At 47.4% G+C, this 14,285-nt stretch overlaps 1 protein-coding gene across 4 annotated transcripts in view; it reads right to left on the reverse strand.

Moving 5' to 3' along the window:
• Positions 1 to 157: 157 nt before the first annotated feature.
• The window catches only part of sik3 (SIK family kinase 3), a 42,697-nt gene continuing 28,569 nt past the window's right edge, over positions 158 to 14,285 (reverse strand). Inside the window, exons 14-25 of one of the 4 annotated variants that reach the window (XM_055896290.1) lie at positions 13,603 to 13,676; positions 12,999 to 13,133; positions 11,645 to 11,786; positions 8,123 to 8,242; positions 7,764 to 7,822; positions 7,402 to 7,505; positions 6,922 to 7,219; positions 4,660 to 5,360; positions 4,319 to 4,485; positions 3,924 to 4,053; positions 3,273 to 3,399; positions 158 to 2,482 (exon numbers count right to left, since the gene is read on the reverse strand). In XM_055896290.1, coding sequence (XP_055752265.1) covers positions 3,278 to 3,399; positions 3,924 to 4,053; positions 4,319 to 4,485; positions 4,660 to 5,360; positions 6,922 to 7,219; positions 7,402 to 7,505; positions 7,764 to 7,822; positions 8,123 to 8,242; positions 11,645 to 11,786; positions 12,999 to 13,133; positions 13,603 to 13,676 — 2,052 coding nt within the window. In that variant the 3' untranslated portion in view covers positions 158 to 2,482; positions 3,273 to 3,277. Of the gene's footprint in view, positions 2,483 to 3,272; positions 3,400 to 3,923; positions 4,054 to 4,318; positions 4,486 to 4,659; positions 5,361 to 6,921; positions 7,220 to 7,401; positions 7,506 to 7,763; positions 7,823 to 8,122; positions 8,250 to 11,642; positions 11,787 to 12,998; positions 13,134 to 13,602; positions 13,677 to 14,285 lie in introns of all 4 variants that reach the window. The other 3 variants (XM_055896289.1, XM_055896292.1, XM_055896291.1) reach the window with 3 other exon arrangements.

Consider the following 14,285-nt stretch of genomic DNA (forward strand, 5'->3'; position numbering starts at 1 on the left):
CAACCCTGCTATAGTGCATGAAGATGTTTGGACATGTTTGACCTTCATTAACTCTGCTCCTCAACTACAATCAGCATGGCATTCAGACTGACAAAAAACAAGCATCAATTCACAGGTGGTATACAGATTCCTTAAATCTATTGATCACCCAAACACATTGTCTTTTTAAATTATTTATTTATATATATGTATTTAATTAATCTCAGTTTGGTTGGTATTCTATTTAATCATCGTTGTTGCACTTTAGTATTTTTGTACTCCCAAAAACAAAATAAACAATAGAAAAAGAGAACATAGGATACAGGTGCCGAGCAAAGAGCCGGTTTACAGATGATGAGAGGGAAGTCAGACAGAAACAGACCAGGAAGAAGACAACGAGGTGGTCACTCATCAGCAACACACTCACAGTCCCTCGCTGGACCATGATGCACTGGGAGTCCTGCAGACAAGGTGGGGATAGGGAGGCGGATCATTCTCCCACCCCCTCTGCTCACTATCTGAACTGTACATACTGCGCTGGGGTCAAACTGAAGCAAACGGGCTGTCTCTGGTCAGTTCCTCATTTCTCTCCCTCTGAAGAGATGAAGGACTGAATTCAGGATTGGGACTGGAGTAGGTCTCACTTGATGATCATGTGACGAAGGGAGGGAACGAGAGAGTGAGAAAGAGATAGAAAAGGGAGGCAGCACATGTGCAGAGTAGTAGTCTCCTCCTTGGATGTGGCCGTAGCTGGGCCAGAGTCGGGAGAAGAGGCAATGTCCAGTGTGTGTTGGCCAATAAGGGGGCGATGAGGTCCGAGACGGAGGGTACCACTGCAGATCGGGGGAACGAGTGGAAAAGGGGTCTGTCCATCTCCGCCTCTAAAATGTTTTACGATGATGGTGATGATAGGTCAGCTATATTACAGTTCCCCTCCGTTTCAATGACTGCATTCCCAGCACCGAACCACCCCACAACTCATTGCCTACCAAATCTACCCCAAAAAAACAGAGAACAATAACAACGACGACGAGATCAATGATTGAAATGATAAAAAGTAACAAATAACCACTCTCCTCTTCAAGTGTCTCGATAATAAAACAATAAGAACAATCTTTTTTTATGACAACGAAGGAGAATTTTCTCCCTGTACTCTTTTGGCTAAAAATCTCAATATTCAGAAGAGAAAAAAAAGAAGATATCTGAAGACATCCAAAAAATACAAATAATAATAATATAAAAAATGCCTCCCCAACACCCCCACCGAAAAAATGGGATACAGCAATTGTGGTCTATACATGGTGTCGCTGTACAGGGGAGGAAGGGGAAGCATGTCTGTTAAAACTACACACAATGCCACACTGTCACAAAAGGTGGCAGGGGAGTGATGGGGAGTGGAAAAAGAGGGATAGAGAAGGATGGAATGAAGAACGGGAGGGGGGGGGGGGCAGAGAAGGGCATAAAACAAGAGAGAACAAGGGAGTGAGAAAAGGAGAAGGCAGTATGGGAGGGTAAACAGGGAAAAGAATTAAAGATAGCTTGAACCGAAAGTGCAGAATTACTTAAGTAATCAAAACTTAAATGTTGTCTTCCTTGCAACACAGAACAGTTTTTTTTCTCCTTTAATAATAATTCTCATTATAATCATAATAACAATAATTATTTTACAGAAAACAGTAATAACAATAATGATCATAATTTCTAGATGAACATTAGCCCGTAAAAATGAATTTTAAAAACAATGAATCAAAAGAACAGAACAGGAAAACAAAATAAAAAATGAGAGCTGGTTGTGCTGTGCGATCCTCGATGTCACTGAGCTCCTTTGTTATGTTTTTTAGCGCCTCTGAGCCTGACCCAATCCCACCCCTGCAAGCCCAATGGAATGGGTCACTCAGAGAGAGAGAGAGCCTCATAGGCTCTGAGATCACAGCCCGCTCCGGAATGGTCCACTGGAATACAGTGGAGGGGAGAGGGAGGAGCGGACAGAACCTCACAGGAATCCCTGCGCACAGACTTGGTGTGAATACTTTGGGTTTGTGGCTGAGTGTGTGCATGTGTAAGTTTATGTTATCTCTACGTTTTGCCTGTATGAATGTCTGGGACATTGAGGCGCATGAGTGTGTTGCTATGGCAACAGTTAGGAGGAGGAGGGGGGGTAAGGGTGGCAGGAGAGCGGGACCGCAAGGGGGTAGGAAGGAAGAAGTGAATGGGGGAAGCAGAGCTCAATCTATCCAATCAGACGGAAGAGCAGAAATGGAGAGAGCCAATGATGGCAATGCTTGCTAGATGGCTATGCAGAACAGAATGCTGCCATTGAACCCACTCCCCTCGCCCAGCCAATCCCCCCCCACCCACCCCGGGCTGCAGCCTGCAGGCTGCCTGCCCTCCCCCAAGCCCCATGACTGACGGACAGCGCCCCCTCCAGACAGACAATGGCGGTTTGGCGTGATGCTGCTCAACACAGGTGGCTGATGTGGACCTTTATACACAGAAGACGCTCCTAGGAGAGAGAGAACACAGAGGGACAGAGTTAACACTAGGGGTGAATTTCAATTGTCTTTCCTTAGTTCCTTGTGCCCTCTCTCCTTGCCTCCATCTCAAAAAGCATATCTGAGGATCCCCCCAGTACTTCTCTTCCAATGAGCTTAGAGAAGGAAGTGAGGAGAGAGGTGAGGAATCAAGGTAATACCATTGAGATTCACTCTGGATTTCCCCTAGCTAGGAGCACTAACACTTCTAGTCCTGTTCACCTCTTGACCAACCAAGTCAGTACTGTGAATGAGAATCGTATCCTAAATGACCTGCCTGGCTAAATGAACGTTTAATTAAATGACAACTGATCTAAGAACAGCATTACCATTTTGGGGCGGCAGGTAGCCTAGTGGTTAGAGCGTTGGACTAGTAGCCGAAAGGCTGCTGGATCGAATCCAAGAGCTGACAAGGTAAAAATCTGTTGCTCTGCCCCTGAACAAGGCAGTTAACCCACTGTTCCCTGGTAGCGTGTCAGTGTAAATAAGAATTTGTTCTTAACTGACTTGCCTAGTTAAAGAAAGGTAAAAACATTTTTTTAAATAAACAAACAGTGGCAACAGTATGGACAACCATTGACATGAGTCTGGTAAAGGACATTCACTGACTGTGTAGACTGAGTTCGGGCAACGGAGTCATACTGTAAGGTTGGTCCAAAATGGCTCCCGATTCCCCAAATATAGTGCACTACTGGTCAAAAGTAGAGCCCTATATAGGGAATAGGGTGCCATTTGAGACGCAGGCTAAGTGCATGTGCGTACCTGTGTTAGACCCCGGCCTGCTCCATGCTGTACTGCAGGTCTGGGGGTTTGTAGCTATGAAGGATGTTGCTGGTGCAGGACGACGGGTAGCAGGCTCCAGCGTGGAGCTCTCCCTCCACGTCACATACTGCCAGGAGAAAACACACAGACACACAGAATGAAGAATTCCTCCATGTTCAAGGCAGATATTTGGTGGCTATTGTGAGCGCATGTGCATGTGTCTCCGTTGGGCGGCAGCTAGCCTAGCAGTTAGAGCGTTGGGCTAGTAACCGAAAGGTCGCTGGTTCGAATACCCGAGTCGTCACGGTGAAAATATGCCGATGTGCTATTAAGCAAGGCACTTAATCCTAATTTGTTCCAGGGGCGCCTTACTACTATGGCTGACCCTGTAAAACAACATGTCACTGCACCTATCTGGTGTATTTCACAATAATATATCTATTTATAACGGCAGGATTATGGGTTCAATTCCCTTTGGGACCACCAATAGAAAATGCATGCAAGTGTCTGCTAAAAAGGCATATATTGTTATACTCTGTCCTGTGATAGAGATTATTTTAGAGTTCACATTTTACTTAGACCAAACTGAGTCTGCCACGTTTCACTCACTTTACCCCGTTTAGTATGCGAGTACGCGTACGTGACACTGACCTGACTCTTCCCGCTGGTGGAGCTGCTGGCTTCCTGTCAGAGATGATTGGCTGAGGATGTCAGACATGCGGGCGGAGCTCAGAGCCTTGCCAGCCAATAGGCTCATCCCAGACATGGGCTCGGCCTGGTCCTGAGGCGGTGCAGAAAGACATGTTAAGTACATAAACGCACGCACACAGACACACAATGTTCAATTCCAAATCAACCCCTAGGCATGCCATACAGATCTGAAAAGATAGGTAAGAGCAACACGGTCCATCGTGCCCTCTGATAGTTTACCTAGCCTAAGACCTATCCATTGAAACTATCCAATCCTTTGAGAGATACACAAGAGGCTGAGAGATTCTGTAGATTCTATTTCTGTGGTCCCAAACGGAGCACCGTGAGAGACTCACATAGGCATCGTCGCAGGTCTGGATGGTGTGGTGGCGCTGTAGCTGGCCCCGGGGCCGATAGCCGTCCCCCTGGGGGCCCCTGGTAGAGTAGCCCACTCCGTTACGGTCAGGCACGCCCTGCTCCATAACCTGCTGCCCCTGGGTCCTGCAGTCAACATGCTCATTGTCTGGAAGGGGGAAGAGAGGGAGGGAGGGATTACTGAAGTTGCTAAGTTAACAATGTAGAATGTAGCTTGTGTGACCGAAGCAGGAATGTGTAAAAAGCATGACACCATAGAAATAGAATGTACAGAATCGAAATTGTCCTTCTATTTCTACGATTGAGCCTGCTTGACCCTTACCTCTGGTTGTGGTGGTGCTCCTGATGTAGCCGTGTCTGTGTGTGGGGGAGTTGTAGGGGGGCGTCCCTCCCTGGGGGGGGCCCAGCAGGTCATGGCCGTCCCCACAGCCTTGGGCCTTGGCCAGGAGACCCTCATGGTAGCCGGGTGGCAGGTCATCCTCCTCCATGCTCTCTGAGTGGGGCAGGCTGGGGGGCTGGACATCTGGGGGCCTGATCTGGAGGAGGTGGTGGTAGGGGCTTCCCGGCTCCAGAGACTCCCCTTGGCCGAGCTGGCGCAGCAGCAGCATTTCCGTGTAGTCCTGGGGCACGTTGGGGGAATTGGGGGGTGCCGGACGAGGGCTCTGCCTCTTCAGCAGGGAGGCCAGGTCCTGGGGGGGCAGGCGGGGGTCGGCGTGGCCCGTCAGGGAGTGGCGGGGGGAGAGGAGACCCTGTAGGGTGGGGGTGACGTGCTGCTGGGGCCGGTACTCCAGGGGGGTGGGGGAGAGGAGAGCCTGCTGCAGGGCAGAGGGGCTCCCGTAGCCCCCGCCTCCAGCGCCACCAACCACCCCACCCTGGTAGCCCTCCATCCCTGGAACCTTGAGGGAGGTCCCCTGGAGGTAGGGGTTGTAGCCACCCACCACCCCCGATGGCCGAGACCCCTCGCCGAACAGATGGGGGTTGAAGGCGGCCTGGTCGTACGTGTTGAACCGTCCGAGGCTGCGACTGGGGAGGGACCAGGGAAGAGCGGGGGAATAGTCAGCTTATATGCTACTTGCAACAAAATGTATCATCCAATGCAAATACTTCTGAGAGGGGAAAAAACAAATACACCATTGAGATGAAGTATTTTGGATTAAGGAAGTATACAAGAAATAAATGCCAGTTATTATTAGTAGTAGTACAAAAATGAAATGAGTTATTATGAACAGTATGAGTGGTGAGAGAAGTATGACAAAACACAAATATGTCTACGTGATTCTGACATGACAATACAATTCTACATCTTAAATACAACAGTATGACCCACTATTATGGGTGATAATTAGCACAGAAGCCTTCCGGATTAAAGGTCACAAGTCCACTGAAGGGTGTGCAAGCAGTCATGGTATTGAGTGACAACCTCAAATACACACAAATGCTGTTGCTTTGCCAGAGGAAATGACAGGAAAATCAAATGATGAGGTAACCACCAAGCTTGTCACCCCCTCTCAATGGGCTAAACATAGAAATACAACACAGACTGTTGGGTGTATATGTGTTTAGTTCCTACAGTGTTACTACCAGCTGGGGTGGAGGAGAAATACAACACACAGACTGTTGGGTATAGGAATTCCTAGTTCCTACAGTGTTGCTACCAGCTGGAAGGGACACTCCTACCACTAGCAGTCATCCCACCACCAAAGTCCATTTAGTCAGCCAATCTCAGTGGAGGAATCAGAGGTGACGGGACGTCTTCTTTTTCAGCCAAGTAGGTTTTTTGGTTTATCAAAACACTTTGGTAACAGTGGTATTTCTCAATGTAAAAACCCACAAGAATTTGTCTGAAATCCACTAACCGATCAGGTGTAAGACCCTGTTGTACCTGAATAGCAGGGGCGTAAAAAAAACTAATTTGGCCCCGCAGGTTGCATTCGGTCTTCACAGAGGTCTCGAGGGCCGCACTTAATATTGATTATATTTCCTCGCAGTCAAAAAGTGCAAAAGATAACATAACCTCTGTCCGCTGCATTTTGGATGTTTTATGCTCCCTGAATGTCTAGCTTTCGTTTTCGAAAGGGCCCGATTGAATCGGCTCACGGGTCCATTTGTTTGACACCCCTGCTATATAGAGTACTTTTGACCAGGGCACATGGTCTAAAGGAGTTCAGGATATAGGGAATAGGCTGCCATTTAGGATGCATCCCATGCTGCCTCTAAATCCCACCTCCCAATAATACAAGCCCAAAAAGATTTACACCACGGGCAACACGGTTTATAAAACTGTATTATGAGTGAGTTTTGGGTTTCAGGACCATGGCTTCCTAGGGTTGACGGAGGTATGAGAGACTGAAATCTACAATAACTGAAGATGACAAAAACCAAAATAATTTTTTTTGGGGGGGGGGTGGAAAAATAGATGAAATGGAGGTATTTACAGTGTGAGGACATGCGAGAAAGCCCAAAACACAGAGTTGAAGAACATGAAAGATTAAGAAAAGTGATGGAGGGAAAATAAAAACTAAAATCAAAAAGTGCAAAGGGGGACAGCCATGACGGTCAGCCATACAGGCAGCGTGAGGGTCACCTGTGGGTCTCGGCATTGTCTGCGCTCAGCTGCTTCCCCAGGACCCGGTGAGAGCACGGCGTGGAAAGGAAAGCCTGCTGCTGGCGCTGCAGGGCCCCGCCCCCTCCTAGCTCCACCTCCTGCACCTGGATAGTCACCTGCTGCTGGGGCATGGGGACGCCCCCCCCACGGGAAGAGGAGCAGGGCTGCTGCTGCTGGGGGGGCAGTGTGACGGGGCAAAGGCCGCAAGGGGGGGGACTCCCGCTGGAGGGCTGGTAGAGGGCGGGGGCGTGCTGGTACTGCACCGCTGATGGTACACCTGGGGGGAGGAGGGAGAGATCAGTCAGTCAGGAGAGAGCTAATATACCTACAAACGGGTTATTTCAACCATCACTTAGTCTTAATAAGGGATCATTAACAATGCTGTCATATTTACTGATCATTCAGTCCTTTAGTCCAATAAAAAGACAAGTAAGAATAAGGGGTGGAGTTAGAACTCACCATGCCCCTGCATCATCGCTGTTGGAGGGGGACTCTGATTGGGCTGTCTGAAAAGGTGGTTGCTGGCATGTGTAGGCGGTGGGCTGGAGGGCTGGATATGCAACCTGAGGGAAGGGAGAGAACAGACAGGGATGTAAATAACACTTCAAATCAATAGAGCGCCACAAAAGCCTGGCTTGTTGGTGGAGCTTCTCTGAGCTGCACTACATGTGTTTTGCAGACTATTGCCATAGAGTGTGTTCCTTTGAACCTGTGTGCATAAAAATAAATGCTTGTTATTAGTCACTAATGAGTATCATCTGTCTCTTGCTCAGAGTGTGGGGGTGTTGACAACTCAGGGTGTGTGTGTGTGGTGTTTTCACCTCTGGAGCTGGTGGGTAAGGTGACTGGGCTGGCAGTCTCCGTGTCCCAAAGACAGGGCCTGCAGAACGGAGGGAAAGATTTAGCTAATGGAAAAACTATTTAGGAACGCATAATGGCATGTGTTTACGGTGTTTGTGTCACATCGACCTGCATTTCCCAGTGTGTGTGTCTTTCAGAGATGGGGACAGAAATATCCCAGGCTCAAAGTGACTTGCATCTGCTGGTGTAGAAGACACTGCTCCAGCTGATACAAACCATGCAGTGTGTGTGTCTGTGTCTTTCTCTGTGTGTCTCTGTGTGTGTGTCTGTCGCCGCGTGCGTGTGTATGTGCGCCTGTGTCGGTGTGTGTCACAGTGACCTGTATCTGCTGGTGTAGAATCTGCTGCTCCTGCTGGTACAGGAAATGCTGTTGTTGTGTGTGCTCAAGCAGCCGCTCGTCCTGGGGGAAAGCGTACATCTTCTGCAGCTGCTCACACTCCTGGTACACATACGCGCACAAACACACAACAAACATATTGTTGTTAGAGACCACACAAAGAAAGACAGTGGAACCTGAAATATAATGAATAGCATTACTTGCGGTCACTTTCACGCAGAATACCCCATCCAACGATAATAGAATGCAACAATAAAAGAGATTAAAATCAATTCTTTGTCGCATGTCAAAAAGGCCATTTCCTTCTTATGTATATTGGATGAGCAATAAAGCTTTTTGAATTAAATTGAATCCATTTCAGAGTCTATGAGGTTTGTATGCAAGGCATGTTGTCCTTCCTTACACTTCTAAAATGGCTGTTAACTCCATAATACAGACCGGTTCTGAAATCATCAATATAGAATTTTCCCTATTGCCTTGTTGTGCACTGCTACAATGACCTTGGAGATCCCTCCGCCACCTCTCTAGCGCTAGTCTCTCATCACAGGCTCGACATAAACTGTTAAATCGATTAGCTAATATCTAGCCTGGTCCCAGACCTGTTTGTGCTATCATTTTGGCATGACAAAGAGTTGACATGATAGCACAACAGATCTGGGACAAGGCTAGCGGATTTGGTTCTGGGTGCCGTAATGACTTTAGCTTTGACCGAGGGCAGAAGTGCCGGCGACATCAATGGCAGCTTGTTTTGTATTGACGCTCACCCCCATGACCCAACAGCCTAGTGTTTACTCTCACCATAACACCATCCCAAATTTGAGTCTGTGGGATTACCCCTAATTACCACCCCAGTGACATCGGCACCCTTAGGCCAATCCCAATATCCTCAAACCTGCTGAACCTCTTGATGCCTCCACCTTGGATCTGTGTCTATTACATACTGACTGTATTGCTAAAGCAGTTCAGTGTTTCAATCCAACACTGCACAATCTGTCCTTGTGTATGGAATCAAACTAATTGAAGGTTAAGTGGGAGTAAGTGGATTACATCAAGTGCCTGCACACTTGGGTGCAGAAGGAAGATATAATGAAACAGAAGCGTACGGGGTAAGGCAGGACAATGCTTAGGAGTTGCAGTGCTTACCCAAAGAAGTATTGTAGACTGCAGAGCAATGCAAAAAACAAAAAACACAAGTTTGTTTTTGGTAAGTCTTTACATATTTCAATATAGTTGAACGCCAGCCTCGGCGTTGTGTAGAGGTGCAGGTGACAGAATGTCGAAAAAAGCTGGATAAAAAAAGATGAAAAAAGTACATAGATGACTTGTTCTTTACATGGAAACATATTGAATGAAAAGCAAAAAATTAAAAATGTCCTTGGTTTCGGAGAATGGTAGAATGGTATGGTTTCTGGAAAAAAAGATGGATGGAAGGGGTATTTAAGTATACAGACTAAACAAGAAGAAGCCTGTGTTTTGGTGTCTCTACACGGGTCGATACAATGGAGCAGGTGGGTACGGGTTAAGGCAGGATCAGCAGGAGCAGGTGGGTAGGGGAAATAAGGACCAGCGGATTTGAGAGAAAGAGAATTACAAGAGGCCTTTCAACTGATGGGATCTCAATGGAGAGCCGGTTCCTGTGTTTCATACTACCTGGAACTTCCAGAGGCAAAAGTAGAGCACTTGACAAGCTATCTAGCTATGTGCGTATGCAAGTGATTCTATTGTGACAAAGGCATTCATTGAATCACGGTAAGACCCGCTCTTTCCCCCGGATGCATTAACAAAATACTTTCCAGTGAGGCCAGACAGTTTAGTATGACGATAGACGACATCAGGGAGTCAGTCATTAAAACACCAGAACAGTACAAAGTGGAGATGTACACACTGACTCTACACTGAATCTCCTCTAAAGAGGCTCAGTATCTAAATCTGTCCTTTCACTGTGTAGGAAAACAAAGCAGGTGGAAAGTAAGTGGATGACGTCAAGGGAGGCTTGTGTGGCATGCACACTTGCGCACCAGGGGTTGTGGGCAGTCCGGGCACCTATGTAGGAGCAGCAGGTAGATACATTGGAGCAGGTACGGGGTAAGGCAGGACTATGCTTAGGAGCTGCAGGAAGTGGTAAATCAGGACTAGTCTCTCGTGAAAGAAGAAAACATAAAAATGCTATGTCTTTTGGGAGGCTGTGAGATACAGTGCTTTGAGAAAGTATTCAGAACCCTTGACTGTTTCGAAAATATTTAATTGTTTTTTTTTCACTCATCAATCTACACACAATACCCCATAATGACAAAGCAAAAACAGGTTTTTAGAAATGTTTGCCAATGTATAAAAGAAAAACGGAAATATCACATTTACATAAGTATTCAGAACCTTTATTTAGTACTTTGTTGAAGAACCTTTGGAAGTGATTGCAGCCTCAAGCCTTCTTGGGTTTGATGCTACAAGCTTGGCACATCTGTATTTGGGGACTTTCTCCCTTTCTTCCTCTCAAGCTCTTTCAGGTTGGATGGGGAGCGTTGCTGCACAGCTATTTTCAGGTCTCTCCAGAGATGTTCGATTGGATTCAAGTCCGGGCTCTGGCTGGGTCACTCAAGGACATTCAGAGACTTGTCCCGAAATACTTTGAACTTGATTTCATCAGACCAGAGAATCTTGTTTCTCATCATTTGAGTCCTTTAGGTGCCTTTTGGCAAACTCCAAGCAGGCTGTCATGTGCCACTCTACCATAAAGGCCTGATTGGTGGAGTGCTGCAGAGATGGTTGTCATTCTGGAGGGTTCTCCCATCTCCCCAGAGAAACACTGGATCTTTGTCAGAATGACCATCGGGTTCTTGGTCACCTCCCTGACCAAGGCAATTCTCCCCTGATTGCTCAGTTTAGCTGGGCGGCCAGCTCTAGGAAGAGTCTTGGTGGTTCCAAACTTCTTCCATTTAAGAATGATGGAGGCCACTGTGTTCTTGGGGACCTTCAATGGTGCAGACATTTTTTGTTACCCTTCCCCAGATCTGCACCTCGACACAGTCCTGTCTCTGAGCTCTACAGACAATTCCTACGACCTCATGGATTGGTTTTTGCTCTGACATGCACTGTCAACTTTGGACCTTAAATAGACAGGTGTGTGCCTTTCCAAATCATGTCCAATCAATTGAATTTACCACAGGTGGACTCCAATCAAGTTGTAGAAACATCTCAAGGATGATTAAGTAAACAGGATGCACCTGAGCTCAATTTCAAGTCTTATAGCAAAGGGACTGAATACTTACGTAAATAAGGTATCCGTTTTCTATTTGTCATACATTTGTAAAGATATGTGAAAACCCGTTTTCGCTTGGTCATTATGAGGTACAGTGTGTAGATAAACGAGGATTTGTGTTCATTTAATACATTTTAGAATAAGGCTGTAACATAAAATGTGTGAAAAGTCAACTGGTCTGAATACTTCCCGAATGCACTGTATGTACCAGGTGAGGGTGCACAGAACCAGGTGGGGGTGTACAGTACCTGTTTGAGCTGCCTGATGAGGCTGCTGTTCTCCAGGTGGGTCTTAAAGGCCTGGATGGTGGTGGCCCCATCGGAGAAGCGCCTCACAGGGGAGAAACGCTCCATGGGCAAGTGCAGGGTGTTACAGTCCTTGTAGATGGACCTGGGGAGAAGCGCAGAGCCGCAAACAAACAGACACATAGACAGGAGCCAGACATACATAGAAATGGATACAGAGGTGAAGTCGCATACAGACGAAGTCATACAGACAGAAAAATGAAAGAATGAAAAATCACATTTCCATGAGCTCCTCTGGTCTCTCTGCATGATCATAATGTCACTGTAAACAAACAGCTGATCCTAGAACCGTGAACAGAGGATCCACAGCAACACACAGCAGGACTGCGTCACTGTGTCGTCATACCCAGTCCAAACCAAGACCTCATCGGCAAGATCATTTGGAGAATCCAATACCTGAAGCGTCCTTCAGTTGCAGTCAAACAAGAAAAGAAAATCTATACCGAGAATAGCTAGCTAGAGAAATCAGATAATAGCTAGCTAGAGAAATCAGATAATAGCTAGGCTGACTCAAACTGGCTGTAGAATGAACAGCTTGGAATAATTATAATAAAGATGCCTCTTCTAAACAGAGCTGAACGTGTTCAAACAGTATCAGAAGACCAGCCGCATGTATCAAACGTCTCAGAGTGCTGATTCAGGATCGGTTTTGCCGGATAAGGTCCCAATGAACGAGATTAGATGGGGAGCTGATCCTAGGTCAGCACTCCTACTCTGAGACGCTCGATAATATCTGTCCTCAGCCAATGAGATGGCAACTTCTCCAGAACCCAGACTGTCCAACGGCTGACCTGCAGCTCAAGAGAACTCGGAGCCCGGCGCAAGGCTCTGGTAACTGGTTCTGTTACCTAACCTACCCCTGGATCACTAGAAGTCCTCATGTCGTATGCTTCAAGCTGGTGACTACGATAGTGTAACCTGCATGGTGCAATGGTGTCCAGGTCCCTGCTCCTGTGTGCTGGCTGGAGCCCATTCATGCCCCCCCTGGTATGGACTTTCAGCTCATTATAGCGTGAGAATATGTGTCTCTGTGGATGTCTCATAAGTTTCTGTGCCCCTTTCCCTGCCTCGCTGAATGCTGGGGCCCATGCACCCCCCCCCCCCCCCACCCCCACCCCCAGTGAGGACTTTTGGCTCAGTGAAGGGGGTGTATGTGTGTCTGTGCATCTTTAGTGCTTGTGTCCCTATCTCTAGATACTGTCCCTGCTCCCTCGTTGCTGTGGGTCGGGGCCCATGCATGCCCCCCCTGGCCTGGGGCGGGGTGTCTGTCTGTCAGCCTCAGTGTGGGGCCCCTCACCGGCAGTGCTGCTCCGGGGCCCACCCCCTCTGTCGGGAGCCCTGGGGCCTCTGCGAGTCTGCCAGCGGCTCACCGCCGTGCGCCGTGCTCATGAGCGCGTGCGTCGTGTGCCGCTTGGAGCGGTTCGCCAAGTACCTGGGCCGCGGGGAGGGAGACAGGAAGCAGCACTGGTCAGCTCTCTGTCCTCATTGGGGGAGGGGGGAAAAAAACACCCTCCCCCTTCCTTCAGGCAGGACGAATCACACATCAGATAACGCCCACAACCCCCCGTTCCAATTTGAGGATTGGATTGTTTGAGCAAGCTTAGTGTAAGCGAAGCCGTGGCGGGATAATTTGGCGGCATAATTTGAAATGAGAGAGATATTTTAAGAGGAGATTTAGAGAGGTAGATTTGGTAGAAGTTGGAGAGGAGTTGCTTGATCGCCTTATGAAAGCCAGTTGCGTGATGAGAAGGGGGCACCGGAACAACAGTGGCCAGGTCCCCCGGTGGCAGAAAGCAGTGCTGCAGCCTACTTGCATCTCGACTCCCAGTAACCCAGGAACACCAGCGCTTCTACGGTCACGCTCCAAAGCGCCCCTGTCCCCGTCACCCTCCCAGGCTTACCTCTGCACCGCCTCCTGGTCGGGCTCCCCGTCAGAACCCTCCTCATCCACCGGAGCCACAGCCGGGATGGGGTGCTGCAAGAGGGAGGGAGAGGGAGAACGGGAGAAGAAGAGAGAGAGAACATGATGAGGAAAAGCAATGTTGGACAGTGACACTGAAAACAGGTGGGGGATGTATAAAACCACTGTCACCTCAGTGGACAGAGCAGGTACATAGGCACTGACAGAGCACATGGCATAGTAGACTGAACTAGACAAAAACTATACTCTTAAGTGACCTGGGTTTAAATACTATTTAGGATATCTCAATAACTTTCAAAGGCATTTGGAAGTACATTTAGTAGTTGAATACTGGGATGTATTTGGAAATACACTGGGAAAGTAATGGCATGCATTTGAAAATACTCAAATATACAGTGTATTTTCAAATACAAAATAAATACTCCCATGCATTTGAACCCAGTATTTAAAATAGTGGATTTGTACATAAGTATTTGAAAATATTTTCAAATAGTTGTCATTTAATATGAAATTATTTGAAAATTGTTGATCCGGACGACATTATTTATTTATATTTACATTATACACAGAAAATAAGTATTTAAATAACAAATACACATGCATTTGAATCCAGTTCTGGCTCTTAAACACACACACACACACACACACACACACACACACACA

The sequence above is a fragment of the Salvelinus fontinalis genome, chromosome 33, assembly GCF_029448725.1.
Source record: "Salvelinus fontinalis isolate EN_2023a chromosome 33, ASM2944872v1, whole genome shotgun sequence".
Taxonomy (NCBI): domain Eukaryota; kingdom Metazoa; phylum Chordata; class Actinopteri; order Salmoniformes; family Salmonidae; genus Salvelinus; species Salvelinus fontinalis.